The following is a 26,435-nucleotide window of genomic DNA, read 5'->3' as shown; positions in this document are numbered from 1 at the left end:
GAGATGAAATTTTGTTTCCATGTCTTAGGATAACCAAAGTTTACGTTCTAAAATATGTATTTTGTTTAGGAAATTAAGAAACCCAGAACAATATTTTAGAAGTTAAATACAAAACAGTAGTAAATAGTAAAGAGATGAAACTTTATTTCCATGTCTTAGGATAACCAAAGTCCGTGTTCTAAAATATGTATTTTGATTTGAAAAGTAAGAAACCCAGAACAATATTTTAGTTAATACAAAACAGTAGTAAATATGCAAAATACATTTGATAAGCAGAGCAATGAGGCAAAAGAAATTAAGTATAATAATTGATTTTTAAAATGCAACTTTGTAATGCTTGGCGTCCCCCCACCCCTTATGTGTAATCTGTTGTCAGTCTAAACAGTATAGGCATGTAACATAGTGAGTATTGGTTGAACTTAATTACCAAAGCATCAGAAAGGTAATGACACTGGAAGGCCTGATATCTGCATCAGTACGTACTAACCATAATGTGTTTGAGGAAAATGAGGTTAAAAAATACAGTTTTGTGATATACAGTACTTCTTCAGTAAGAGAATTTGTCCAAAAAGAAGACATTCTCTCATAGCACAGATTTCTTGACCATTTCAAACAGCAACGTGAAAACTGCTATTACAGTACAACTGCTAATGCTGAGTGATACTTTGGTAAGAACACACATTCCACATCTGTGTGCAATATTGGACATTTCACCATGTTTCGGGAGATTTTTTTTACCCTGACATACTTATTCAAGAGTTTGCTATGAACCATTGAGATTGATTTGTTTATACATTTGATTCATCAAAACTAAACACCCTACATAGGACCAATAGAGCAGAATTATTCAAGTTCATTGAAATATTAAAAAAAAAAAAAAAAAAAAAGGCTTCCTTTTTAGGAAAACTCAGCTATGGTAAAAATATCTACTACAGTGCACTGCACTGTAATAAATATTCAACATAAATTAATAATTTACAAGTACCTGAGCAAGTATACAGAGCACCATAGCACAGCACAGCACCAAAGGCAGTAGCTCAGAATTCTTAAAAATAATGCTGTTTTAAACATTAAAAATTCTAAGTATTGTTACAAAAATGAACTCCAGCTGGAGTTTAAAGATAGTGCAAACTTCTGTCTTCACTTTTTGTAATAAAGGTGTCAGATTTCCTAGTTATTTCACATCAGCAGTGTTGCTGGACCTGGATACATGTGGTGGATGCTTAGGAGCAGGTCTGTTGGAAAGAAAGAAAATAGCAAATGGTTATTTAAACTGTTGGTAGTTCTCACGGCCAGTGCTTGCTTGAGGCATGTAGAGGAATGGTAAAAACCCCTCAGCGAGTGCTATCGAATCTAACTTCAGGCAAATAGCATGGGGCTGCCATACTGGGACAAGATCTGACACCCTTTACAGCTTACTCACACACCCTCAATATGCTGAAGTGGTACCCACAGACTCCTCCCTTGGACTCAGGTGGTAACTGATGCCTGGCCAGTGGGATAAGCTTGCTTAGTGTTTCAGGTCTTGTCCTTTAAACTTTACTTTTCCAGGTGCTCACCAGTTTTGCAAAAACTCTACTAAAGGCAGCAGAGTAGCAGTTGGTTTAAAGCAGTGGAAGCAGTCAGCTGGAAGTATTATTACTTTCAGATTATCTTACTAGAAGGCACAGCCAGGGACTTAATCAAAGTGCATTCTTATGGTCTTTCTCTACAAGTATTAGGAAACTAACTAGATTCTATTTTTAATTTTTCTAAGCAATATTAAGTGCCTCACTAGCAGAATTCCTGTGGCTTAAAATACTACTTTCATCTTCCCTGCAGCTCACTTTTTATTCATAGGAAGCTGAAGACTATTGGGCAAGAAAATAACGACTTCAACTTTTTTTCCCTAAAGCAATTGGAATTGTTGTTTAAACAGTCAATAGCAGCAAAGTAAGAAATTTTAGATACAGTTTTGTATACAATCCCTAAGAGGAGTCCATCAAAGGCTGGATGTTTCTTTATTAGAGAAGGAGAAAATGGTGATATTCGATAATTAATTATTGTACAATTAGTATGGACCTGTGAAAAATCAATTAAAAAAAGTCTTGACATATTAAACATTCTGTTACCAGAAAGTGAGTAATCTCAGAAAACAGCAACAAAAAGACGGAAGGAAATCGGCAAGTTTGTTACTAACTAATGCTCAAAAAAATAAATGGCATGTCTGTCTCTGTTATAGAACAATACTGTGGTGTAATATCATTGTTTGATCTTTTTGGACAGTGGGGTGTGGGAATGCATACTTTAAAAGAAGTTTGACAGGACTGTTAAAGGTTTCTGTGCTGCTGAGACCTATGATTTGGTGTATCAGAGTTTACCTACAACTAAACTGTTTGCCTGTTGCATATATGTTGCTCTAGGGACTACACAGATCTGAAAAATAATCTCGACACATAGTTTTCATCATGTGAAGAGTCTGGACTGCACTTCCTAACAGCATTTTTTTTGTTTAGTTTTCAAAACTCAAGCTTTTTTTTTTTTTTTTTTTTAGAAAAGAAGCCACAATCTGCCTTTATGACATAGTAGACCTACCAAAAATCTCTGCTGCAACTATTTACCTGTTTTTCTTTCTTAGTTGTCCATGCAATTTAATTGCTATGTATTCTTCCATTTACATACATACTCTTTACGTGCATACTTATGTTTGTATATACACCAACACGCTTGTTCCTATATAACAAAATCCCCACATTCCTCATTCTTTCAACTTCATTGCCATTATGGAATGGATTACCTTCTGATAATTTTGAAATATAAAATAATGGCAAAACCTCTTTATAAAGATTGCTTGCCAATAGGATACTTTTGATCTGATAAAATAATTAAACAGGACATGTATGCATTGCTGAGCCTTTAAATCTTAATTACTCCCCCTCCATCACTAGTAGGGATAGTCATTTCACTTCTAGATTTTTAATTTTTTTATTCTTAACATTCCTTTTTGGATAAATATAGCTTATGTGTTTTCTGAATATTTGGGGTATTATATTCAGATGACTTAATGTTCTACCGTGAAATGTATGAGTAGAAAATTGCTTTCATTGGTGGCAAATTTTAACAGCAGCACTTGGTTCTCAGCCTAATTCTGTAAGGGGGCTGGCTAAGTGTTTTTATTTATTTATTTTTATTCTTTTTTCCTGCAAGAGTTTTCAGAAACTGGTGTTTATTAACTCCTTTCTCTTCCAAGGAATTGCAAATAGTAATTGGGCAGTGTTTTTGCCAGCTGCTTCCAGTAAGACCTCCATTATAAATTCTCATAGTCCTGTGGAAGTCAGTGCAATTTTGCTAGTGTACTCTTGTTGGGAATCAATCCAATACTGCATGCTTTTATAAGAGCAGGTAGAAAATGTTTGTCGCGTAGCCCTCAGCAATAGGTACAGCAGAGCTCAGCTCAGAGTGCAGAGGATCTGCTCTAAGACAATTTAGACCTGCCTTATTGAACCGAGTGCTACAAGCCAAGCCATTTTGATGAGAACTAACCTTACAGGAGTAATGGGAGGCACAGCTTTTGTGTGTCCAAGCACTGGGGTGCACGCACTGTTATAACGAGCTTTGTTCAGAGGATCTGCTGGTAGAGGCTTCCGAGGGGGGTTTGGCTTGTGATTTTCCTGTTATAAAACACAAGGTCATCGTATTAGTCTTTATAATTGACATAATGGATTTAACATAGCAACTACTGAGCAAGAGCAAGGATAAGTTCAGTGTAGTTGTGACCAGATATGTTTAGATGAGTAAGCCATAACGCGTTTCCAGTAAAGAGGCACCTACATTTTAAAACAAAGCTTTAGGGATTTTGTTTCTTTTTCTTTTCTTTTCTTTTTTATTTTTTAACTTCAAAAACACTGGGTGCATCCATACTGAAATTAATGGTAAATTATTAGCAGATGAAGAACAACATAGATTGAATACATACAGTTGCAAAAAGAAAAAAAAGAAGAAATAAAAAAATAAAAATAATATATATGCACTATATATATATATTGCATATATAATATATATACTTATATATATTGCATATATATTATATATGCAATATATATAAAGGTGGAAATACTAGAAATTACTTCATAATACAAGTTGAGATGACCACAGAAGCAAACTGCCTAAGTCTGGTTTGAATTGGGAGCGTCTGTGGAAACTTTTGTTTAGAGATGCTGCTGTGCTTTCATTTTGTGGAATTAAATGATTTATTAATAAGGAACAGAAGTCATCTGCTATCGGGCTTGAGCTAATGTCTTTTCTGTGTGGTCCTTGAAACCCTGCAAACAGGGTAGTGTATCTATCTGTGGTCTTCATCTTGAAGAACTGGGATAGATTAGATGACTTGCTCAGGTCACACAAAGACTCTCCAATGTATCCAAAACCTCCAGATCCATCTGCTTTTCAAACTGCACTGTCACGCTTTCTCTAAAATCACTCTGTACAGAGTGATTTTACTCATCACTATTAGTTTGCCATAACTATCATTAGCAAAGTTGACCAAAAAGAAACAAGAAAAGTTTACATGCGTTATTTAGTTAAATATCTTCTGAAGGATGTTATGAAAACAAGAGGCGTGAATTACTCACAAATAAAGTACAAGTTTTAATTATTCATACTGAGCTTCATTTTGTGATAAATGTTGACTCTTCCAAAAAGGAAGTGCAGGGTGACTATCAGTAAGCATTTTGATTTAAAAAAAAGGCAAAATTTAGACCTTAACTAAATCTATATTGCATGTAATCACTTCAAATTTACCACAAGCTATACTTCAAAGCTGTATATAATGTTGCATTTCTTTTTACTCTCAGCATAAGTACTAGTTCATAAGTGAATGAGAAATAGCAACATGAAAAACAAAACTTATTTTAACTTGTTGTAGTAACCAAATCTCATATTCTGTATAAAAGTTAGTCTCGACCAGCATCCAGAAGAACTTTTTCATGACAAAACAAATAAAATATTTTTCTATAAGCAGCTTGTGAGAAAGGAAAAGCTCCATCTCTGGGGAGAAAAATATTGCAGATATTCTTGAAATAATCAGGCCTGGTAAATGTTGAGATAAATATCAGCTTCTTAAAACACAATGTAGCTTTATCTCACAGGACTGTCCTGCAGAAAGTCACAGAATTTAATTAAACACTAGAGAAGGAAGTTCTTCAAAACACAGTCCTTTCCAGTGATACAGAACTGAACAACCCTAAAACTGTTAAGAAAAGAAATCTTACCATCAGGATTTCTTAGGAAAGCTTACTTTGTGCACTAAACTTCTTACACAATGAAACCTTAATGTGTGTTTTGAAGTAAGGGATACCAATATGGAAAAAGTTAGCATTAGAAAGTGATAACTTTTTAATAACTGATTTAGATTTACAGTAAAAATAAAGCTTTTAAAAGTCACTATATTTATTGCATGGAAAGTTATATACAACTTTATTTGCAGCTTCATCACCTTGAGTACTGCAGCATTAAAAAAACAAACAAACAAAAAAAAACAGCAAAACACAGAAACAACAGCAGCATAAAGACAGCAATAAGGAATGTGTCTTTGAACATTTTAAAGCCTTTATTCCCTTAACTGTCTCCACAAAAGCAGTCTTTTTCCTTGAGTACACCTGAATTAATCACCTGAATTAGTCTGATCACATGAGTATTCATCTGTTTGCTTGATCAGTTCTTAATTGTTATTGCATGATTTGTATTCACTATTCAATTAGAAGAGAGCTTTAGGCACCATAATTGGGAAGGGAACTGATGCAGGCTCAGCAATCTAGAGAAGTGAGTCTTGGTCTGAAGAGCTTAAGATCTGGTAATGATGAATGAACAAAAAGAGATGAAAACTGTCCTAGTTTGTTTGTTCTTATTAGCTATGCCCTGTGTCTAATCACCACCTGTAATTTTATTTTTTATTTTTTCCCCAAGCATTTGTAAAAACACTGTCCTTGAGTTAGTATACTTAAGAGAGGCAGAAAATTGGCTTGACAGGCCTAGTGTGGCAAGCTGAGAGAAAAACACGGTTTTCATCCAGAGCTTACAAAGTCATCAGGCATGCGTAGCTTAAATTTTTTTTACTGACACATTTCTGAATAAGCAATTGGAAGAAGTTTCTTTCCTGGAATGCACTGAGTGAGAAAGGTTGCCTTCTTCAATCTATTTAGATAAGAACTTCATTTGTATTAGCCCACTGTGTCTGAATCTGCCCTGAGATGACATAGGACAGGTATTAACAAGAATAACTGTGGCAGAAAGAGCAGAAGGTGAGCCCAGCTCCAATTTAGTGGGGAACAAGTGAAAATACGAAGCCATATTTCCTGTAATATGGCTGACCTGTAAAATACATGATATATTTTAGTAATAAGATAACAGTATCAGAAACTACACTTGAATGCAACCAGTAGCAAAACCAATTGGAAGTTTGGAAGTGATCAAATCAGAATACATGGACTGAATTCATGGTTTGTATAAACCTGCGCAGTGTTCTTGATTCAGTGGTGCTGTGCTGATTTATACTGATTGTGAATCTGGCCCATAAATAAAGCATGTTTGCCTCGTGAGAGCATCTGTAGGAAGAAGAAGCTGCTTATCAGTCAAAAGATTGTTAAATGTTAACGTTGGCATCAGTTAATTTGCTGTTTTTTTGTTGTTGTTTTTTAAATCTACTTGCATCTAGAAGGAAAATTTACTGTAAAATACTAATCCATTCATTTCTGTCTCAAGAGTCACTAGAGGGAAGAAGACTTGTCTTATAGTATACCACTGTGCCTTAGCTACCCAAAGCTGTAAACCAGGAGCAGCAGGAAAGTAGCTTGTGTTCAGATATATCTCTCAGATGGGAGAGCTTGACTGAAACTGAGGCAGATGTGAAGCCATCCACAAAGTGAATGGTTTTCTCTACTCCTCTGCAGTGCTCTGCAGCGCAGAGCACCTAGATGACATTAAGGATGTAGCAATGTTTTTTTAAAGTGCTTTCTCTTGATGACCTGATGGATGTGGTTCCAAGGAATTAGTGTTGAAGGAATACTTTAACTGCTGTCTATATTAAATAAACGTCTTGAAGTTGCGATAGGGACAGTTCAGGCTGAGTGTTAGGAAGCTGCTACAGTTAAGAAGTGGTTGGACAATGCTCTCAGACATAGGGTCTGATTTTTGGGTGGTCCTTTGGGGACCCAGGAGTTGGACTTGATGATCCTTGTGGGTCTCTTCCAACACAGGAAAGATATTCTATGAAATTAGACTAAAACTATTCTAAAGCTACTTTCTCTAAGCTTTGAGAGAGTAAGATAGCTAACTTGGGAAGAAAAAATTTGCTTCCCTTGTGGTGTTTTCTGTATTCCTAGAGTATAAAAAGCAGTTATTTCTGATAATCTTGAATTTATGATAGGGATATAATGTTGAAAGAAGCCACTCTTGACTATTCACTAAGTTTCCCTGAGTTCATCCACTGTTTGTCTCGTTACTGTTTTATGCTGCAACTGAAAATTGAAAACATCAATATTTTGCTTGATGGAGTAGCAGTCTCAATTACTTTCAGCTGCTAAACTGAAAAAACATTTTGGCAGTTTCAGCTCTGTCAGATGCTGGTAATGATGGCACCAGAGAGCTAGTATTCTACCTTGCACTTTGTGAGGTTTGAAGGGAAGGGCATGTAGTGGTGCATTGGGCTGTGACAGGCTGGGCAGGTCAGAGTGAGAAACGTTTCCTTTTCTTGGAATACCTTTTCTCTGTCTGTCTTCTGCTAGCATGAGGCAGCATAAGCTTGTAAATTGCTAGATACTTTTTTTTTGTTGTTGCTGTTTGATCGTTTAAAGGAAACAGTTTGATTAACAAATAGGAAAAGCACTTTTGCTCAAAATCTTAACTTTGAACAATGTGAAATATGCAGAATGTTCCAATAAATGCAAGAAAATAAACAATGAAACCATTGGAGCTAAAGACAAAAACAACACAAACCAGTACCAGTCCAGTTTAAAAAAAAAAAAAAAAAAAAAAAGGCTTTGAAAGAATCAATATTTCCCACTCCTTTGAAATTGGAGATAAATGACTAGCAAGATGGAAAAGTGAAGAAGAAAAAGATAAACTAATTGGAAAGAGGCTAATAAACTGTCCCTACTTTTAAAAGTTGATCTAACCAGAGTGATTTGCTGTTCAGACAGTCCAAATTGAAATGTTTTTTTAACATTTTTCTTACTGACAAAATTTGTAAGCACAATGGCATGGCAGCTCAGCACTGTCTCATCCCTCTTTATTTCTTTGTTCTTTCTGCACTCGCCTTTCAAAGCACTACAATTCAACAACTGTTTCTTATAGACATATCCTTCTACAAATCATTGGGAAAGTGTCTTGGAGTAGCTCACGAGGTTGCTGCATGAAGAAAACGCTGTCCTTGGACATCCTTGCTAGCCTACTGGTAGGCACAGTCCCTCAAGACACAACTGTTTGAGTACGGATTTGTAGAAAGTGCACCAGTGTGCTACTCATTTAAGATAGCTTGGCAATAATAATATTCATTTCATTTTAATTTTGTACTTTATCCAGAATAGAAAAACGTCTACAAAACAGAACTAGCTGATTGCCTGATTGTTTTTCTAAGACACAGTCATGCTACAAATGTGACCATAAGAGAAAAGTTAGTGACAAGAAAAGGACGTTTTAATATAGACAACTGCACAGACAACTTCATCTACCCTGAATATTGCTTTGAGATGCATCTTATTACCAAAAAAACCTATCAGCTCTATTTGAACATTGAGAGGAAATATAGGTTTAATGAAGTAAGTGTAGACAATTCTAAGTCTTTTCAAATCTGTGATCTGAAAAAAAAAAAAAAAAAAAAAAAAAAGAAACAATTTACATACCCTTCTGCAGAGCAGAACTACATCAAGCTAATACCTTCTGCTCTCGGGCAAGATGTCTGTAACTTGACTTCCTCAATTATATCACTGTATTTAACACCTTGCTAACAACTGCTATGGCTTCCTCTCGGTTTGGCAACAGACAAAATGAGCTTGTGTTTGCCCCTAATGTGGAACTTGTTCATACTGCTATGTCTTTTAAGTGGGGGAAAGAGATTTCAGGATCCTCATCTTTAGAATTGCTGCCACAGCTGGCAGAAACCCGTATAACCTTCTGGAGCAAAATGAGAGCTTAAGGAATCTTTATTAAATTATCTATGCCACATTCCTAACAGTGTAAAGTGTATAAAGAAAATATAATGGCAAAAGGCCATTATAAAGAAAATATAAAGGCAAAAGGGAAAGATGAGAAAACTGCTTAATTCCTATTCATCACATGCAGATATTCACGCACTCAGTGTTAAACAGAAAAGAAGTTAAAAGAAAATCTGTGGTTACCTGGGAGAACCTCAGTGAGGGGTTAGCTGGCAAGGGTCTTTCAGGCACAGCTTGATGACATGGCAGCTGGGGAAGGGGTGGTAGGACTCGCTGTGGTGTTTTTAACGGTGGTAAATCATCCGTCTTCACAGGGTTGCTAATGTCAACGATCTGATACGGCAGCGGTCGTCTCGGGCCATCTCTCTGCAGAAATAACCCCACCCCAGAAAACAGTTATAAACTTCAGGAGTTGATACGAGCATTGATATAGGCATTACTCCTTAAAAAGTCACATTATTCACTTGCTTTTCTCTTCTGCTCTGCTTTCATCTACCTTCGACACCTCCCCTGCAACCGGAATGGTGATTAACAGTTTCCAGAGTCCTACTGAAGCATTAATCGTTCACCATTTAGATGTGGTGTTCTGGTGTAAGGCAGCTGACTCTGTCCCAAAGACAAGAATTTATTTCATGTGCTTAACATCCCCACCTGTGCAAAACCTGGAAGCCATTACTGTATTCTGAGGCCTACTTCTCCCGTTTTGCATGTTTTATTTCTACGTGATATCAGTATGTACTGATGTAATGTAATTGATTTAGAATAAATTACTTAAATGAAATCCAAAACAGATTTTTATTTATTTATTTATTTATTTTAAACTACCCAGGGACTTACTTTTGGTATGTTTATATTTTGTGGCTTCATGATGAGGTTTTTACTGAGAGATGTGGTGTGAATGTGATTAGGCTCAGACAAACTGGAAGGCCTTGTTGGACTCACAGACCTGCAATACAAGCATACATTTATTGAACACGACATTCTGCTTTATAGCATTTTTTTTTAAAAAGTAACCTCTTTTCAGAATGAGATTTTGCAAGGTCTTTCTGACTTTTCATAGTAAACAAGGAAAGTAAAAATTCTCTAGTGCTCCTGCAAGAATAAAAATAAATATTGATTTTTTTGAAACCAGTAGTCTGTTAAATTAGCTTCTGCAATCTGTGGAAATGCAGCTTTGTAACACCCAAGAGACTCTTCTAATGAATCTAGCATTTAAACAGTAATGACCTCAAATATGAAAGTTTCAGCTCACTCGACTGAGTTTAGATAAAAGGCCATGCAATATAATGAGACCATTTCAAGCAAATGAATATGAAGGTAAGACTTCCTTCAATTTTTGAACTTTTTTTTTTTTTTCCAATCACAAAAAGAGGTATATAGTCAAACCAAAACCCACATTATTACTGACAATCAGTAAAGTTAAACCAGGAAAAATTCTGCTGATAATACTGTGTGAATATTTTTAAGGCTGGCTCTTTCTAAAAGATATTCAGACCATTCTGTGATGAACACCAAGATGAGATTTGCCATGTTTACAGCTATTTTTTTTAACAAATATCTTTAAAAATAATAATAATAGGCAGTATAATTAGGCAAAATGATCATACCTTAGTTTCTCTATTGTTGTCTTCTTACTTGTAAACAGTAATCTCATGAAAGTCTTCCTTTTCAGATACATGATTGACCCAGCAAAGATAAGGCACAGAATAGTTATCAACACTCCTATGGTTAAACTCTTATTATCTGCAACAGAACACATTGAGTTTGCTTCTATTAGGAGCCATCTTTATTCAAATGTGTTATGTATACGGAGCAGGACATTGCTGCCTTGTCTGGTTTTCTAACTGCAGTGCAGGTGACGTGAATAAACTGTGTGCTAAAGACTCAAACTCTTATTTCTCTGTAGCAGTGCCAGCTGGTGCCTTCCTCATGGGCTGCCTACTTCCAGGGCAGGGGGGAGAGGAAGGGAAGAAGGACCAAATAGAGACCTAGCTCATGGTGTGGGTTAAGTGCAACATCTTCAATATGCTGTCCCTCAAGCATAAGCTGTAGCTCTAGCTCCTTTGTAACTAGATTTTCATTATAACTGGGGTTTCATTGCACTTGGACTGGTGTGGTGCAGCCCAGGTGGCTGTCAAGTCTAATCTGGAGGCAATCAAGGAGCTGGAGGAGTGTCTTCAGCACTGGGGCTGTGTGCTTTCAGAGGAATGTGCTGCCCAGGCACGGGACTGCAGCCTCCTGTACTTGTTCCAGTTTTCAGAGTGCTTTAAGCTACGTTAAGTACATTGCTGGGACCTAAGTGAGGCTCAGTGGAGATGCAAGTCCTGACTAGATGACTTGCAGCTGAAAGCAAGCCTTATTTTTTAGGAAGAGGTAAGCCATAAGCATCAGAGCTGCTGCTATGTGATACAATCATCGCCTGGAGGAGAGGATGTTGTGATTTTGCAGGACTGCCGACCTGAAAAGTGCACACTCCCACAGTAGGAGATGCATCTTTAATCTTTGCTCTGGTAACCTATCATCACTGTCTCGGTCTTATCCTGATTGAATTTCAGCCAGCTGGCTCTCATCGACTGGCCTCAGCTCGCGCCGAAATGGTGAACACAGTCAGCAGCACTGACTCAACAAGCTGCACGTGGGGCTCGATGGGGTGTGAAGTGCTGCGATTTTTACTCTGTAGCACTGCAGAACAGTAAATCCCTCACCATTTCTAAAAGATTAATAAAATTAATAAACTCAGATTATGCAATTAAAATTAATTAACTTCTCCACCTAACAATTAAATATGTAAGGCTTCTTTATAAGAAAAATATGGAGTCAAACACATGTGTTTACTCCGAGTCAGCTGGGTAAAATCAGTTACTAAATACTAATGAGACCATGTGCCACATTTGACTAAGATGAATGTATTTTATTGATCTAATCCTTCTGTAATTTGATTTAGAGATGTGCAGACTACTCAAATCATAATCCAAACCACCCCATCAAGAGCTCATATTTAAATTCAAATGTCAGGGATAGAAAATTAGGTCCTCTAGCAATTTCCATATTTGTTTATTCCCAGAATTATTGAATTTAGCCCTGTCTTTAGAGAAAAATGGCCAAAATACCACACTGCATTAAGCTATTGTTAACATGGTTTTCTATTAAATTGAAGTGTTGGCTTCCAAAACACAAAATGCAAGAATTATAAAAGATACCCTATATTTGCCTTTTGCAGTTAGCTTTGTCTGTGCAGCGTGTTATTATAATATATTTTGTAGCTCCCTAGATACTTTGATACAAGATAAGCTGAAAAGGGACTGTAATGCTTTAGAGCATATCTTAACAGAAAAACATTTAACACACAAGTGATCACACTTGTTCGGTGCCTGAGCACAGTTTCTTTGCTATCTTACCAGCTGGTAGGTATTAAAAAAAAAAGAAAAAAAAAAAAAAGACATTTCAACAGAGAAATCATAATGCACAGCTTTGTAATGGAAATGACTGTGATGTCATAAATCCAGCATTACAATTCACTGCAGGATCTGGCATGTAGAGAATACAATCCATTTTGGTTTTGAATAGCATTATTCATATGAAAACTTGCAGATCACTTTCCAGCAAGTTTTAGGTTATATACGTATATGTGAGTAGACTGCTGGTCCTGTCACTTGCTCAGACATAAATCAGAAATATCTCTATGGAAGTCACTAAAGTTACAATACTTTGGAGAAAAATTGGCAGGTGATGATCATCAAATCCTATAAAATTGCACCATGTGTAGAAATAATTCCTTCTGAGGCTGGCCAAAGATGAAGTAAGATACTGATGCCAATATTCTACAGACTGAACAACGGGAAACTGAAATACAAATTACAGAAAATGTGCATCTCGTGCTACTATTGTATGGTAGGAAACTCCTGATGAATGTGTGGAAGCTATTTATAAAAATGTAGTTTTAAGCTGATTCTTCTTAGAAGCACGATATCAAATATATTGTTGAATATGCAAAATTTTTGCATGTATAATCTGTACATTGAGTTTTCATTAGGCACATAGCTATAGTAACAGGCCATGCATACAATAAGGTTGTTCTGTCCTGATACTCTTGGAAAATGCTCTGGAGCCTGGCATATCTCAGCGTGAATCCAGAGCACTGCAATGTTCATCTACCATGGCAACAGGGCTAGCATGAGCGTGGGAGTTAGCTCCTCACCCTCGGCTTAGATCAATACCATTTCAGGGAGCTTCTAAACATGACCACATATCTTAAAAAAAAAGAGAAAGATGACACAAGATGAGACTCACTGGGACTACTGTGCCTTTAGTTATGCAAGAAAACTGACGGACTCAGCTGGCCTTGGTTTTGCTTCACTAGATTTTCAAGCTGGCACCAATGCATTTAGAATAAACCATTAGACTTTACTGACTATCCCAATCTTGCAAGCTCGTTACTCACAAAACAGCATTCTGTATTTGCATTCTTTATTATGGAAATATGGAAATGACAGGTAAAGCATGAATTGCTACTCACCTGCTTGCCTTATGGGTCCACTGTCCACGCTGCCACCGAACCCTGGCTTGTCACAGTAGGGGGGGGCCCAGTCAGCCTCGCAGTGACAGTTCTTTTTATTGTTGCAGACCTTCAAAAGAAAAGAAAGATGACCTGACATGAAAAGTATTATACTATACATCTGAGAAGGGCTCTGGCCAACACCGCCTCTTAATCAGATAGTGACACATCTGAAAGAAATAAAGCTCCTGTCACAAGGGAGATGTACTGGTATCTGCTCCTTGCCACAGCTAAGATGGCATAAAGCAACTCCAAAGGCAAGAGAGCAAGGAAAAAAGAAAGTATTATTATTTATGTGGCAGGTAATAGTTTGAGTTGCAGCAGTTGACAACTTCAATAATCACAATAAGGATAATCACACACCACTTAAGTCTTATTCTCTTTGCCTCCAGCAGCAACATTACCTGCTTTCTAACTTCTGTTCCTTCTGCCCTCCCAGGAACAAGATTGTTAATACAGTAAAGCTTTGTCAGCCCACTTGAATCCTCCTACCCATCAAGGGTTTGTGTTAGGCTGCACATTGATTTGTCCACTGCTCAGACCCTTCAGCAGTTGGAGCAGTTGCTGGAAGGTGTGAAACTGAAAGCAGGGCAGAGGAAAAACTCCCTTTGATATCATAGATATCCTAATTGTATGGCCTATAAAGATGCAGTCCTCAGTGTTCTGGTGGTTTTTATCAGGGCTAAGGAAAAACTAGCAAGATCTGATTGACCTAATGCTCCCTGCAGAGTAAGAGAGCTCCAAGAGACCAAAGTCCATCTTCAATAGCAGCCAGTTCCCCCTGCACAGAAGAAAGGAGCTGGTAGACTCAGCTATTCCCACAGGAGGTCCCAAACTCCTGTGGGAACACCCATCAAAAGAAGGGCTGCTTTTTATTCCCTTTCACTAACACCCAGGTAGTGGCTATGATAGTAATACTGGGGCTAGTAGTCCATGCTGTATCAGCTGAGTACATAAAGTGAACAATACATTATGTGAACAGGCCAAAACTTTTCCTGCACAGGACAAAGAAAGCACAGTTGCAAGTAGATGCTCAAATTTATTTTTAATGCAAGTTTTTGGGCTTAGGGCTAGTTATTAATGTGGTCCTTAATTCTGTGCTAACACTGTTCATCACTTATCAGCCACCGTCATGGAAAAGCTACACAATAGATGGATTTATAAGACATGAGTTAGTTCACAAAGTTTTCAAATATGCATTTTTTTGCAAGGTCAGCTGGCAGGTTTTCAGCAAAACTATACTGGCTCTGTCTGCAGAGTATTAAAGCATCCTTCACATAGCTTAGCCTTGCTATGGTCATACAAAATACAAAAAGAAATTATTTACTTTTCAAAAACAGCAAGATATTTGAAAATATAATTTGTTAAGCATTATTTTTTAAATTAAAGCACTCCAGGAGGTCCCTTCTATGGTTCCATGAAATCCTTTTTTGACTACTCAGGAGTTACTGTAGGTACAAAGATGCCTATCTAAGCCAGTGCTTATTCCAGCACAATGATAAGATGCATCACCATTAACATTGCACAGTTTTGTGTATGTGGGATGATAAAATAAAGTAAATTAAAATCCCCTCACAGGACAGGACAGGGCATTTCCAAAATTTTTCACAGAAACAAACAGATCATTAGAAAATCAAGGTTAATAAGGCATAGCTTGACATGATTAACATTTTCATAATATAAACTAGCATTCAAAACACTTTGCTGTTGTTAACTGATTTCAAATATTTCATTCTCTGTCACTTTCATACCATGAAACTCATCTATATACTTTATTTTCATAATTTTGGAAATGCTTTTTTGAGATATCTCAATTCAAATGCATATTTAAGCTTTTCTGGACCCACATAGAAACTGTCTTTTTTGAAACGTTAATGGAAAATTTTCATGACGGAAGGTTAGACAAAATTTCTTTGAAGATGACAAAATTCCTTTTTATCACAGACTGTTAATTAAGAATAAGATAATTACTAACTGATAAATATTCCTTTGTTAAATGAAAATAATTTCATTTCTTGTAGTTCATATAAGGGATATGGAAAATTGAAATACATAAGAAAAAATATTGCAATGACTTCGACTCATATATTACAAAGAATCACACATCTCAAATGTATTACTTAAAATCATGTCTTGTCTAGTGTTTATTGACTGTAAAAAAAAAAAAAAAAAAAAAAAAAAAAAAAAGTATTCCCATAATACTTACTCCACGTCCATGGCACTTTGTTGCGCATTTGTGTACACCAAAAACACTTGTATTCTGGCACCGGCGATTAAGACAAATCTGCAAAATAAGGAAAGAGGGGTTTTAATAGGAGCAGAACTGCTGGTGCTCACCATAGACCATGTCCCTCTCAAACTCTTTACATCTGTTCATCTGTCAATGGCTCCTATAGCAGTTTTGAAGATTTCCCAACACACAAGTTGCACTGACAGCATGCTGACAAAAAGATAAGGACAGCAGCAGTAGATGTCTTTTTCTTTGTGGACCTTTTATGTCCAAATCTGTGGAATTTAAATATTGCACCCTGGCCAATACTGAATTTCAGTCATAGTTCATAGTTGGTTAATATGCTGAGCTTGCGTAACTAAACAGGCAGAGTTTCACTCGGGTGGAACCACTTATTTTTTCTTTATTTGTTTTTCTTCTTTCAAGTCAATTAAAAAAACCAACACAGCAGTTTGCATTTTTGAGGACTAAGAAATGCATTGAGTAGGTCTCAGTTCAGGTCCCTTTGTGCCATAAATTAGCGTAACTGTATTGATATCAATTGCTCAATATATCCCTTACATGCCAGTGTGGAACTTGCCCCAGGACAGCCTGAAAATTTACCTGAGCTTATAGATACGTATGGCTCATTATTGTTCATCAGCAAAACTGAGATCTTACTGACAGTTTCCCTAAGATAAACAAATTTTTGATGTCAAATATAAAACAGCGATTCATAAAGTAATAATAATAACCTGACAGGAAATGGAAGTAAACTAGTAGCATATGCAACGTACTCATGCAAAATATTTTGCTGTCCAGTCAGGACAACTTTACTCTGCCAATATAGCTGAAAACTGGTATAAAAGAAGAGTGGCACTGTCTAATAACACCATCAAACTGTCAAATGGCTGGTGAGGATGTCAGTAATAAGAATTTATTCTATTCAAAACTGTAAAAAAAAAATATGCAACTGGAATGACTTACTATACTCTATTGATCAGAAAAAAAAAAAAAGAAAAGAAAGAAAGAGAGAAAAAAGTCACTGCACAATTTTGCTCATGTTTAACTGCAGTTCAGTTCAGTAGTACTAAAAGTCAGTCACAATAATTAGCATTAAGCAGGGAAAAGTGTTGAAGGAGACGACAGGGATGCTTAATCAGGGCACTTATCCCCTGGGGAGAAGGAAAAATGGAAAGGAAATTAGAGTGAATTGGCATCAACATGCACGCATGTAGAGAATATGGTCTGATTACAGCAGTATTCACAATTCAAATATTCATAGTGCAGTAGCACACAGAATTTTGATCACATTAAAATGGCTGCATTTCAAATTGTGTATCTTCAGCTTAGAAAACTCAAGAATATTTAAATTCATATTCTTAATCCATAATACAAACGCACTAATGTCCTCAAAGTAAAACATACAATTTCATAAGTATTAGCCTGCGTATTCTATAGTGTGCATGTGTATGATTAGATAGATTAGAAAGATTAAATACTCATTAGTAAAACATAATGGGGTTCTTTCCCAGCGTTGAATTTTCTTTGAAAAGAAGTTTTATAACAGATTGACTTAGAAATGTTGTGTAAGGGTTGTTTTCCTGTACCAGAACTGGAGTTGCACTAGGGACATGTTTTAAAACCGTTCCCAATGCAGAGTGGTAATCCAACATAATTCAAAAGCATTCAGAAATTCAGAGACTTATTTGAATTTACCACAAATTATCAAAGCATTTTTTTTCCTCTTTGCCAGTAATCCACTAAGGGTATGAAACCTTCATTTCAATAGTTCTTGGACTCTTTTCCATTCCTCCCCTCTTTAAACTCATGGCTGTCTCCCACCTTTTTCTGTTCATTTTCTCTCCAAAGAAAGCCTATGAATGTGACAGCCACATGAAATTTGGACTACATTCATGCCAGATAAATCAGAATGTTTGCAAAATATGATTGCAAAAATCAGTTTTGATGGCTGAACATAAACGGGTTTATATTTTTAAAATAGATCTTACAGAAACAGCTTTTCTTGCAAGAAAAAGAGGAGGGGTGGCATAATCAGCAGATCAGATAAATACAGTTTGAAATCTAAAGTGAAGTTAATGATAATTTTGCAATGCCATACACACTGAAAAAGTTTGCAGCACTGGTAGAAAAATCCATGGAAATAGTAGCGGATGCAAAAGCAACTGTGTAAAAGCACAGCAGCACAGAGCGGCACGTCCCCAGCACACACCTGCAGTATGGGGACTTTCTATGCCAGAAGTGCTAAGTAACCCTTGATGTATTTTTCCCCAGTGAAGCTAGTTATTCACTTCTTGAACACATTCACTGTTTTACATTTTGTGGCAACCCATTGACAGAGCTCACAGAACGCTCTGTGAAAAATAAATAAATAAATAAATACCCTTTTGTTTGCTCGCCTGATTTCTGATTTAATTTGTTTCATTCTTAGGTGTTACTGTCTCCTCCCCAAACTACTCAAGATTTTATGTATTTGTATAATCTACCAAGTCTTCAAGATCTCTTCACCGAGCCAGAACACTTATTTGAGAGCTTATTGCAAGCTGAGCACCCTGAAGCAATGCAAAGGACACTTAGAGGGCATGGGAGTTTCCAACCCTCGAACACCAAACCCTGAACTTAGGTAGGAATAAACATCAACTCAACTGCAATGCTAATTTCTACGTCTTGCTTTCACCAGTGAATAGCATGATTTTATCAGAATTTCATTAACTATTCTGCAGTGTACTTTGCTGTACTTATTTTTCAAGGAACCTCTATCCTAACTGGATAGAAACTTGGGGCTGTCTTAAAAAATCAAAACAAAACAACAGTTATTAATTTAAGCAACTTTCATTGCATCTGCAAATCTGTAATCCAGAACAGTGGCCAGAAGAAGGGAGTAAACATCTGACTCAGTGTGAGAAACAATAAGAGCCAACCAATTCTTTTGTGGGGAAAAAAAAAAAAAAAATCAAAAAAAAAAAAAAAATCCCAAAGCAAAAACCAGTCAGTTTAGTAAAAAATACTGTGCAGCAGGAAGGTGGTGATGTTCTCTCTGTCTGGGATTGTTTCAGAACCTTACTTTTCCATCTTCACACTTGGTTCCTGACAGCACAAGACCCGGGTCTGGCATATCATCCCCCAAATACACGTGGGTACCACGGCACAGGATCTTTCCACCTTCCTGAAGGGGGATATTGGTTTCTATGGAAACAGCATTGGTACCAATCACAGGTCGATTTGCTCCCCCTTGACACTGAATTTTTCCACATTTTGCATCTCTGAAGGAAACAGACAAAATGAAACGTTAATGAAATCATTGTAGATGTTATATACCCATTCCCACCACCCTCACATCAGTTCCTGTGTTGGTGACGAGAGACCAAGAGACCCTACCTGGGCTCACACTTGGCAAAGGAGCTCTTGGAGTCTTTGCCACAGTTGCCGTAAGGATCACCTGCAGAATTGACTCTCTCAAAGCAGATCCCAGGAGCAGGTTTCGCACCTGAAACGAAACCTAGTCAGAACTTTCATCTCGTACAAGGTGTTTTTAATAATTTTCTTTGAGCTCCAGTGATGTTTTAGGGGAAGGTAAGATGTGATCTGCATGTTGATGAAGCACAGCAGAGCAGTTGTGCTGGATCAGCATGCTAATTGAAGAGCCTGAATGTGTGGGTTTTCCACAGTCCTTTGTCTCTCTTGGCAGCCCTGTGCAGTAGACAATGCTGAACTCATTCTCTTTCAGAGTTCCTACATGATGGTCCTCTTGTGAATCCTCCTAGGACACAAAAACTTTTAGCAAATGCCAAATCTGGTTTAGTGAAGAAAGACATAGGCCAGCTGGTAAGTTAAGTCCCTTCCTTTTACAGGGGTCCATGTGATTCTAGCAAGGGCCCAGGAGCTGAAGCCAATGGAAATAGTTTTCAAGAAAGGCCCTTTTAACTATAGTTCAGAACAACAAGAAACCAGAAAAAAAAAATCCATTTGCAAATGAGAATGTCACACAACAGTGTGACGTGGCAAAGAGAATATGGTGCTGTTGGATCAAGTTAATGCACTGGGGAGAGGAAAGGAACCTGTTTCCACCTTAATCTTCAGTAAATCCATGCCTGAGAGGAAAGGCTGATTTGAAACCAGGATCATTTCTACCAGGGTAGTCGAACTAGGAATCTGGGAAGACAGACAGCATCTGGTTCTTATCTATCGTAGCCTTTTGTAATACTTATCCTAACAGCACTGGAACTTCTCTGATGGCATTAGTACTGGAAATGTCTGTGCAGACAGATTACTCATCCCCACATTTTAGAAGTTAAAAGGTGCTATTAGAACATCTACTCTAATCCCTTATGCAGATAATATTATGTCCATTTTTCCCAGATTATGACCAACTACAGAATATCTTCTACATCCGTGCATTCATCTGACATGTCTAAGAGGTGGAGAATGTACTTTTGTGGCTTGACTGTTGCAATATTTAATTAGTCCCCATATTAGAATTTCATTCCTTTGTTCTAATGTGAAGTGTAGCTTTTGTTTCCAGCAAATAATTGCTGCTCTTTGATAGATTAGGGCCCTTTGCTGTCCCATATTTTCTTTCCATGAAGATAATTAATAGCACAATCAAGTCATTGCCAACATTTCAAGTGCTCCAATACACAGACTTGTTTTGAGGAGACAAGTTGGTAAGGATATATATTGGCTGACTCTCTTGGCATGTATCTGCTAGATACATTTTTGTACTTTTGATAGATCAGTGAAACTGAAACAAAAATAACTGACAACAAATGATGTGATAGCCTAAAGGCTGAGAACATACCACTTTCAGTGTTGCCTGATCTTTAACAGGGACAGAATTAATGTTCCATTTTTCACATGTTCCATCTTTCAAATATTTTGAGCCACTTGCCAGTGCATATGCCTATAACTGTGGCTAAAACATATAATTTATTTAAACTATCCTGAAGATTTGAAAGCCTTCAAAGAGGAAGAAGGCTTTAAAAAAGGGGGTCAAATTCCTGAAGAAGAACATACAAATATGATTGTAAAACTCCCAGATAGCATGGATCTTTTCACTAATAACTCAGAGATTAAAGCCTCAATTAATTATCTGCATTTCACAGTTAGAAGCTTGACTAATACTATATACTGCTGAACAGCAATCTAATGCTATTAAGGACAAAATATTAAAACTTGGAGAGGCTTAAGATGGCACCCTCTTTTCCTTCTAAGATTTTTACATACTGAAAATGGAAAACTCAGAAAGCAGGGCACAGAAGGAACAGACTGTGAGTTTCTGGTTCCCTGGAGAGAAGGACAAGAGCCTAAAATTCTTTGGAAGATTACTATTAAGCTTGCTGAGTTCAGAATTTTACTCAAATCTGGAACTATTAAAGGGACTTGCACAGGATTCTTTTGCTTCTTTTCATTAAACCACAAGCAATAATCAAAAATCAACAAAAGCATCCAGACAAGACACTGTGCAAAATGCAAAAGTAAAATTTACATTTTCAGCATGTAGATTCCTCCTCGTCTATCCAGGGCAGGCACATTAACTATTCAGCATGATGCAAACATTAACATGTGCATACACTATGCCAGCTTCAGAGTGGAGAGGGAAGGCACGAAAGAAAAAATATGCTGTAAGTAAAAGTCCAAGAAAAAATAATTGCTTTTTCCTCCAACATCTGCAGTGTTTGACTTCCTCAGACCTACCTCACCCCATGACAATATGCAATTGCGATGGGTCTCCATATTTTTTTGGCTGGGACCCATGAATCCCAACCAGTTCAGCCAGTGGAGTGTCACTGGGGTGGCTGGAGGATGTGTCAGCAGCAGCCCAGAGCACAGACACACTTTTCAGAGCAGTGTGTGGCTCCATGAGTTGCCAAAAGCAAAATGAATGTCCCATGCTTTGCCTATAAGTGACCTATAAAATGCTTATTAAAAAAATGATATTAAGGAAATAAGGGGCTTGCTGAAAGACTGAGAGTTTAAGGTATTTACCTTCCCTTTCACCTAGTGATTTTTTTTTTTTTTTCCTTTTTTTTTCTTTTTTTTTTGACTGTAGAAGTCAAGCATGGTACATGTGATGGAAAGCTGCCTGCAGGAAGAAAAACACATCTGCAGCATCCTTGCAGGGCTCAGCTAGTGAGCTTTAACTCCAACCAATATTACTTGACAAGAAAACGGATGTCATGGAGGACAAAATAATGCTCCCCTGCCATGCTTGGAGCAGTCTGTGTATGAAAACACCTGGTACCCAGTGATCATCTGGGGCCTGGAAACCAAAATCTAGCTTCAATTTCTGTCTTCTGTATCAAACCAAAACACATGGTTGCTTGGGATTCAGATGGCTGCTCCTTCTCCTGACTGCTATCTCACAATATTTGGACATTTTTATAAATGAAAACATAGCAAACTATAAGAAGCTGAGCAGATGGAGCTACCGAGTTAAAAGCAGGATTTCAGAGGATGCTTAAGGAAGAGAATTGTAATGTTGCATTACTGGAGGAAACCCATTTATCATGATTGCAGCACATAAACTGCAGCAGAAAGTCCTGTCTTTCTCTATTTTGCTACCTCTACAGGCAAAGACAAAATGATTTGTGAGATTTACAGTGGATATTAAGTGCTTTGAACTGGATGAGCAGAGTTTATTTCACTTTGCTGTTGATAATTATAGTATCGTGACCCTGTAATTAAGGTCCTGTCAGCTTTTCCATGCTGAGCCTTATTTGAGGGATTAAATCAGCCGTTTGAAACTGCTGCAGGTCAAAGCTCACCACTGCAGTTGTCAGCCTGGAGACTTTTTTTTTTTTCTCCAAACGTGTATATTGACAAACGCACTTCTTTCATGTTAAGATTGCAAAAAAAATGTTCTGCTCTCTCAGAAGCAGTGCAGAAATGCTGTGTCATTTCAGACCAGCACAAGACCTGCTGGGAGGATAAAACACTGTCACAGTCTCCCAAAAGAGAAGAGAGAAATTTCTGACCATGGTGCTGACTGCAAGAACAGAGAAACTTCGGTTATCAGGCAGCAAGCAGAAACAGAAGATATTTAGACTCACCTCCCAACATTGTCTCAGACTTATTAAAATTATATACCTATGGAGCGTACATAATGTGGAGGGGAAAAAAAAAAAAAAACAAAAACACTCAGATGGGAGTTTTCTTACTTGTAGCGTGATAACAAGTACCATGACCAATTAAATAAATAAATAAAAGCATAAAAATACATCTGTGTGTGCCATGTAGTTTGCACCTAGATTTTATATCTCATTAAGTCTGTTTTACTGCACTGAGGATCCAAGCAAACTTCCTTGAGCTTCCCTTGGCCTTTCTCTTCATCTTGGTGATCCCTGCTGTCAAGTCTCTGAAAAGTGGGATGGGGTTGAGCTATTATTTTTGCATGTAAGGAGGATGCCAGCTCTCGCTAGCTCTGAGAACATGGTTTAATGCTTTTCACACCCCTAAAAGCAAAGGCATTGCTGTAAATCTGTGATGACCCAAACTGTTTGGTTTCACTGGTTATCCTAAATGAGATTCAAATTTTGCAGTACTCAGATAAATACGTATTCCTTCAAAAAATAGCAGTGGCTTGGCTGCCTAACTTAGATGGGAAAGCCTATCTGTTTTGCTTGTAGGGTTGTGCTTGGAAAAAAAATGCAAAGCTTTGGTATCATTGACAGGACTTTGTAACAAATATTGACAATAAAATTAAGATTGTTCCTGCCTAAACAAATGGCCATGTCTACGCGACAGATTTAAGCATGTTCTAATTATTAAGTCAATGCATGCCATTGGCTCCCCCAAATCATTGCTTTTTCCCTCTTGGGGAAATGTAGGAAAACACACCGACAAATATTTCCTTTTCTTCCCTGAAGAATCACTTTCTTGTCAATGCAGAAAATGCCAAGAGTTTAAAGCTGAGAATCTTCTATTCCTTGGTAATCAATAATTCCTCTCTCTTAAATAGCGTTATCTGTGTATCTTGGTGCTCCCTGCAAATGCCAGTGGAGTACCAGACATTACACAAATGCATTACTATCGATCTATCACTCTGTCACACCACTATCAATAGGTCAGATCAGTGCAATGTGAAATTTTTTAATACGAAACAAAAAAGGTCACAAGCCCCTCATGCATGCTGCTCCTTAAAGATAAAAACAACGAGAACTAATGCAAGAAAGAGAGAAGAGTGTGTGTTCTGTGAGCAGCCTGGAATGAACTTGATATTTATGGTTGTTTTCAGAGCTCTCCAGCCTATTGCAGATAGGAAACAGCAAAAAGTATTCCTCCAATTTTCCTCCAGAAATTATCTGTTGAAAGTAACCAAGAAACCTGATGAAACACGAGTACTCCTTTTTGGAAACAGATTCCTGCTGCTCAGCCTAATGTAAACTATCTCTGACAAACTCATTATTTTTCTTCAGAGCTAAAAATATTAAGATTGACATTTATCATTGGGCATCTGTAAGCCTATGAATGAAGAAAGATATACAAGAGAACACATCGATAAGAAATTCAATATACCGAATGAAGTTTTAAGAAAAGTTAACGTATTTTGCACGGCTTTCTCTTACAGAAAAGAAAAAGGGAACTAATGTAAAGGAACTATGGCCTGTTTTCCCTTTACTGTATAAAATTTTCTTTGAAAAACCCACAACTACTCCCTTATCCCACTTCCAACACACACAGTTGTTAAAAACAAATTTTAATCTATTACAGCAATCGGGTTAAAGGTTCAAACGTAACTTTTTGATACAAAGCCCAGGGACAACATCTTGATATGTCAAATCCCTCCTTCTGCTGCAAGCAGAGCTGGAGGGAAACAGTTTTCTTATCTGTCTTGCCAAAGCAGGCAAGATTTGAAATCTTCTCCTATTTCCAGCTGCATGGCCCACCCACCCCTCTTCCCATTCCAGCCCTCTTCTGCCAGCTCATGCTCCAACAAGATGTAAGTATGAGCAGGTGGAGATATTTACAGCCCCGGTCTTTAAATTCAGAATACAAGCCTTTTTTTTTTTTTTTTTCTCTCTCTCTCTCTCTCTTTTTTTTTTTCCTCTCTTCTCCCTCCCCTTTCTTTTTTGAAATCTAGTCTGCTCGAAGTTTGAAGATTTACAGGTATTATTTCTAATTTATACCTGCACCAGTGAGTTCAGAACTGAGGCTTGCAGTTCAGGTTCAGATAATAAGGGTATTCCAGTTAATGTCTGTTGTGACCATTTGAGCCCTGTTCCTAACAAAGTCATTTGTCTCACAAGCAGACCCCCACAGCCTTGACTGCCGGAGACTGCATGCACAGCAGTGCCCATGTTGAATAGCCCAGAGAAGGAAGACAAGAAAGAACTTGGGGAGCCCGGGGGTGTTAGAGGACGTGCTTTGTTAGGAAACAGACCTGGCAAGGGAGCTACAGCAATACAGCTTTCTGACCTTTAGCTGAATTTTTCTAAGCAACCAAAATTACTAACAGTCTGACTGAGTAACTTTCCATGGCATGGGAAACTGGTTCGTAAGGAGGTTTTGCTTTATACGAGAGAAATATCTCTGTATCCAGGGGATTAAAAAGTCCCAGTATGACTAAGACTGGAGGCTATAATTGCACATGCCTATATGAGCTCATATTACCTCTATGACACGAGTGGGATTCGGAGGAGTGCATGAGATGCATGGCTTTCTCCACGTAGGCAGTTTCGTTATGAACTGGAACTCTTCTAACGTGTTCCTATACCCACATGAACAAGCTAATGTCTCTCTGCTATCTGCATCACTGGCACTATTTCTTGAGATGCTTTGATGTTCATTTGAAAAGTTTGGAAAGTGGTCTGAGCTCTTATGAAGATTACTGATAAATTCTTCAGTGGACTTCTGATGAGGGCTATGACCAAGGGAAACCTCTGTGCATCATAAATTGATATGAAAATCTTGAAATAGAGTTAAAGACAGCTAGATACTGAATTGAAGGAACCTAAAGGAGCCAAAAAAGTTAGTTTAAAAGAAATAATTAAATGTGGCTCTTAATATCACCTCTCCCTGAGAGTTCAAAATATTTTCCCCTTTGAAAGAGGGACCAAGTGTGATGCTGAAGATATGACTTGTCCCAAGTGAGGCAACAGGAAACAGCAAAATGCTGAGCTAATGCTGGTATGTCAGTGGGAGGGCCACAAAAAGGTAGAAGGCGAACAGCTTTCCTGGGTTATCATCTGTTTAGGATAATTTAAGAGCTCATCATTTTAGATTTTTGCAAAAAGTGAGTGAATTCCCATGGGTGAATAAAATCTCTGCTTCAGTGCATACTCTGCTAAGAGAATTATCAGGAGGCAGGTTTACAGAGTAACACCAATTAATAAAATGCACAAGGGGCTGTGAGAATCTTGTGTTAGTGTTAAATATTGAACTCTATTTTGGGATGTAAGCAGACATTCTGCGGATGAGCAATTCAGAGATCAGGTGGAAGCAGTCTGAAAAAGGATGTGATTTC

The 26,435-nt window shown here is 37.4% G+C and overlaps 1 protein-coding gene across 1 annotated transcript in view; it reads right to left on the bottom strand.

The window, feature by feature from the left end:
* Positions 1-242: 242 nt before the first annotated feature.
* ADAM12 (ADAM metallopeptidase domain 12) overlaps positions 243-26,435 on the bottom strand; it is a gene marked incomplete at its 5' end in the record, with an annotated part of 181,815 nt that continues 155,622 nt past the window's right edge. The window contains 9 exons of the mRNA XM_082764323.1: positions 243-1,235; positions 3,523-3,650; positions 9,372-9,554; positions 10,026-10,134; positions 10,796-10,931; positions 13,705-13,813; positions 15,950-16,027; positions 19,038-19,236; positions 19,352-19,460. Coding sequence (XP_082620449.1) covers positions 1,175-1,235; positions 3,523-3,650; positions 9,372-9,554; positions 10,026-10,134; positions 10,796-10,931; positions 13,705-13,813; positions 15,950-16,027; positions 19,038-19,236; positions 19,352-19,460 — 1,112 coding nt within the window. The 3' untranslated portion in view covers positions 243-1,174. The remainder of the gene's footprint in view (positions 1,236-3,522; positions 3,651-9,371; positions 9,555-10,025; positions 10,135-10,795; positions 10,932-13,704; positions 13,814-15,949; positions 16,028-19,037; positions 19,237-19,351; positions 19,461-26,435) is intronic.

Source organism: Aythya marila (assembly GCF_965140915.1).
Source record: "Aythya marila genome assembly, chromosome: 7".
In the NCBI taxonomy this organism is placed as follows: domain Eukaryota; kingdom Metazoa; phylum Chordata; class Aves; order Anseriformes; family Anatidae; genus Aythya; species Aythya marila.
The sequence above is the reverse complement of the archived record's forward strand: the minus strand, read 5'-3'. Positions and strand labels throughout refer to the sequence as shown.